This window comes from Aplysia californica, unplaced genomic scaffold (genome assembly GCF_000002075.1).
Source record: "Aplysia californica isolate F4 #8 unplaced genomic scaffold, AplCal3.0 scaffold00079, whole genome shotgun sequence".
NCBI classification, from domain to species: domain Eukaryota; kingdom Metazoa; phylum Mollusca; class Gastropoda; order Aplysiida; family Aplysiidae; genus Aplysia; species Aplysia californica.
In genome coordinates, this window is record NW_004797349.1 from 1,455,920 (window position 1) to 1,460,279 (window position 4,360).

The 4,360-nt window shown below is 39.4% G+C and overlaps 1 protein-coding gene across 1 annotated transcript in view; it reads left to right on the plus strand.

The window, feature by feature from the left end:
• Nucleotides 1–490: 490 nt before the first annotated feature.
• The window catches only part of LOC101859557 (zinc transporter ZIP13), a gene marked incomplete at its 5' end in the record, with an annotated part of 8,596 nt that continues 4,726 nt past the window's right edge, over nt 491–4,360 (plus strand). The window contains 5 exon segments of the mRNA XM_013080248.2: nt 491–594; nt 1,285–1,518; nt 2,676–2,765; nt 3,404–3,517; nt 4,140–4,209. Coding sequence (XP_012935702.1) covers nt 491–594; nt 1,285–1,518; nt 2,676–2,765; nt 3,404–3,517; nt 4,140–4,209 — 612 coding nt within the window.

A 4,360-nucleotide genomic window follows, 5' to 3' on the forward strand; every position in this document is an offset into this window, starting at 1 on the left:
GGGGAGATGGCGGATGCTCTGGTGTGGTCTACTCCTTCTTTCCTATCAGTCATAAAATCATCTTTATCTTTCTTCCTTCTTTTCTTCGTACGTTACTCACCAGTAATACCTTCAATCTTCAAATTGTGTTACAAGTGCTGAAAGACTGTTACTGAAACTAGATTTAACTTTTTAGACATCATCACCACAACTATCAGCTGTCTTTCAAGTATACCTATCATTTGAGTGCGTGTAGGGGGGGGGGGTGATTGATAATGCTCTGGTGTTGTCTACTCTTTTTTTTCCTATCAAACATCTGTCTCCTTTATCTTCCCTCCTTTTTTCCCTTGTACTTATATTATTATATAACACTTCTAATCTTCGGCACTTGTATGGACCGAATTGCGTTCATCCAAATGCAGTAAAACTCTTACTTACACAAAACCTTTAGACATATTACAACTATTATCAGCTGTCTTTTTTTTCAAGTCTTGTTTGTGTGTCTCTCTAGACAACCACGGCAGCCACACGAAGATAGGCCTGTGGGTCATCTCGGGCCTCCTGGCTTTCATGATCGTGGAGAAGCTGCTGGGAGACGAGCAGGAATTCGAGCACGTGAGTTGTTTCTTGTTGTAAGATTGACAGTCGAACCTACTGTCTCTGTAAGGGCTTCTCGGTTGACATTCACCCCTTGGCGCTCATATGATCGTATGGAGCTGCGAGCGCCGAAAAGCCTCTACTAAAACTAAGACTAAGAACCTACTCTAACGGTCACACGTCCAAGACAATCACTTGTGCAAATGACCACTTTCCACATCTGTCTGCCTGTCTATCTGTCTGTCTCTAAGTCTGTCTGTCTGCCTGTCTGTCTACTGTCTGTATGTATTTCTGTCTGTCTATCTGTCTGTCTGTCTATCATTTTTGTCTCTCTCTTTCTCTCTGGTCCTCTTTCATACACAGATGCCTCCCCCCCCCCCCCCCACCCTTTCCTCTCTTTCTCTCTCTCTCTCTCTCTCTCTCTCTCTCTCTCTCTCTCTCTCTCTCTCTCTCTCTCTCTCTCTCTCTCTCTCTCTCTCTCTCTCTCTCTTTCTCTCTCTCACTCTCTCACACACACACACACACACACACGCACACGCACACTCTTATTCACTCTCTGCTTTTTCTTCAACATATCACATCCTTTTTGTAAAACTATGTTCTATTGTTTCTAGTCAATATGGCTCATGGAGAATGTTGAGATATTGATATATTGTCAAAATATTAAGGACAAAAAGGAAAAAAACTGTTTCCACCTTTTTATTTCAGTTGAAGGATACATGTGAAGAAGAGGAAGATTTAGCCGAGCAGAAACTCAAGCAAATACAGCCCTGCTTAGCTCCACAGACTGAAAAGACGCGAAAAAGGAACAAAGTGAAAGTACAAGATACAAAGTCCACAACTAAGTTAAAAGGACAAAATGGACATAAACCCTTACCTGTTGCTTCCAACAATAACTGTAGCACAGTCTCAGGGGGGAAAGAAAATAAGGAACACATAAAAGTAAGTCAGATTTGTGATATCTTGTTTCATCATTTCTGTCTCTCTCAGACTCTTACTTGAATACATGAATGCAGAACTGGGAGCCTAGGAAGACTTTTTCTTTTTAGCTAAGGGAGACACATTTCTTCCCAGTATCTCCCATTGTTGACAATATCCTTCCAATTTATAGTTTCAGTTCTTCAAAGGCATACAGAGTGACTGTTTGTTGTGGGTGTACTGCTATCATTCAATTATTGTCACTTTTGATGCCCACCTGCCTCCTCAGATATTGGAAACACTCTGGACAGGAACAAAAGACATCAGATAAAAGCCTGTAAATTTTTTGCCATATTGATAGGCCAAAGGGCTCGAACTCAGATGCCAAAGGGCTCGAACTCAGATGCCAAAGGGTTCGAACTCAGATGTTTTGTCAGAGAAGTAAAAATTAGAGTAAAGTAAATCTCATTTAATGGACAAATGCCCATGAACAGCTACATGGTACATTGGAAACTGGAATACCTTCCTGTACATGATGCGTATGAGTGCTCTCTCCAGCCCCCACTGCCAGGACCCGAACATGTATCTTTATGCTTTGATTTCTAACACTGTTACTTTTCAGCAAGAACACCTTTCACAGGTAGTGTTTCTTGAAGAATCTTCTGAAACTGAGTCAGAGCATGGTTTTCCTGTTTAGTTTTGTATGAATATGATGCCCTTCTGGGAAAAATTCAATGAAGTTGTCCTTGGCTCAATGGTTAAAGTATTATTGAAGAGGAAATGAAGACTGAGACGACTCACCACATTAATACTATCTGTACGTCGTGTTTTACTGTCGTATCCATACAACGTAGGGAACTCTGTGCCACCACTTTCCAAAGAGGAAATTTACTCGTTAATCCGATCCGTACACTTTGCAAAGCAGTCTGTCAAAATGATTTTTTGAGAAATACTGAAAGTTTCAAAGAGATCTTCGTACAAGAAGTATTCTAAAATGTGAAGAGTACTACCCCGGGGGTACAAAATGACCCCAGGGCGTACAGACTGGGTTAAATTTCACACGTGCTCCAGATTTCTAGATATGCTATCGTCCATGCTATTATATTATAATTATAAGAGGGGTGCAAATTCCATGAAGATTCTTGCGTCTGAGAAATTTATACCTCTTTTCTCTCTTTCAGATAAGTGGTTATTTGAATCTTCTAGCCAATGTGGTGGACAATTTCACGCATGGTCTGGCAGTGGCTGGAAGTTTTTGTATAAGCACAAAGGTAAGATCTTGCTGCTGTAGTAATCGATGTAGGCTATGAAACTTGTGATAAATATACCAGATGTTTAGGCACATGCCTTTTTTGTCCTGAAAAGTGTAGATACATGTCATAAGTAAAAGAGAACTTGAAAATATATAATATATATCTGTCGTTTTTCTTATAGTTTAAATAGAAGTGAACTAATACAGATCATTACTTATTCCAACGTCTTTCCCATCTGTTCTGCCATGTTGAAAGAGATGGTGGCGTCGTGGAAAAGCAGAAGTAGACGTTTTAGGATTTGGCCTGGCCTTGGTTGTTAGGTTGCTATATACTCAATTTTCGAATGCCGCTGAAATTTTTTTTGTATTTGTGACACTCTAGTACGTAAAATGGGATTATACAGTAAGGTGAAAAGAAAACTTTGTTGTGCTCAAATCTTAATCATACCTTTTCAACCACAGATATATATATAAATGTCTATCAATAAAGACAATAATATTCCTACAATTTAAAGATTCTAAGAACAATCTTTGTTATGTCAAAAGAGAGGGGCAGCGTGTTGTCTATGTGCCCATCATATTTGTATGTGTTTGTGTGTGTATATATGTGTATCATTTCATAGCTTATAACTTTTTCTTTAACTTTAACTCTGACAGGTTGGTCTAGTCACAACACTTGCCATACTTCTGCATGAAATTCCGCATGAAGTCGGAGACTTTGCCATTCTTCTTAGATCTGGCTTTGACAGGTGGAAAGCAGCTAAAGCTCAGGTAATATTAGTCAAGGATTTTTATTTCAATTGGGTGTAGATGGTACTAATGTGGATGGAGATGTAAAAGATGTTGAGCAATTTAGTGAGCAAAGTTCTCCACACTTGTTGCCGTAGTAAAGCTTACTGAGCAGATGGCCTCATGAAGAGGACTTTAGAGAGACCAGTATCCATCCTAGATATGTATGTGTATTATTCCATTCTATGGTCGGAGACGGACGTTAAACTAGGAGGTGCCGCCCCTTAAATAACCTAATAGTGTTAATAGGGGCTTTAAACCTATACCATTTCACCATTTTCACCATTCTCTAGAAGATTATATATATATTTAAATATATATGAATAATATAATATATACGAAGAACTTAAAATTTCACTGTCCTAAATTTCACTTCAAGTTTCATAGTATCTATAGAGCTCAAGTTTGAATGAGCAGAGTTAGTGTATGAGTGCTATATTTTCATTTAGCTTTCTTTATACCCGTTCCACTGATTACAACAATGCACTACAGCTTTTCTTTGCAATGTTGGACCCTGTATGATAAATTGTAGCACACCAAAAGAGTTGTTCAGGCTGTCTAGTTCTTCTCTCATGTAGTCCTTTCTTTTATTTTCCCTTCACAGTTCCTCACAGCTAGTGGAAGTGTGATTGGAGCCATCACAGCACTGTCAGCAGAATCTGCAGAGATTGCAGGTACGACTACCGGACAGTTTTCTTACTTTTTGCCGTTCAATACTTCTGTTCTCTTCTGGCCATGATGATATACTTAATGAATATTGATGTGTGTTGTGGCCCTGGAATGCCATAATTTGTGTGTTTGTGTGTGGGGGGGGGGGGGGGGGGG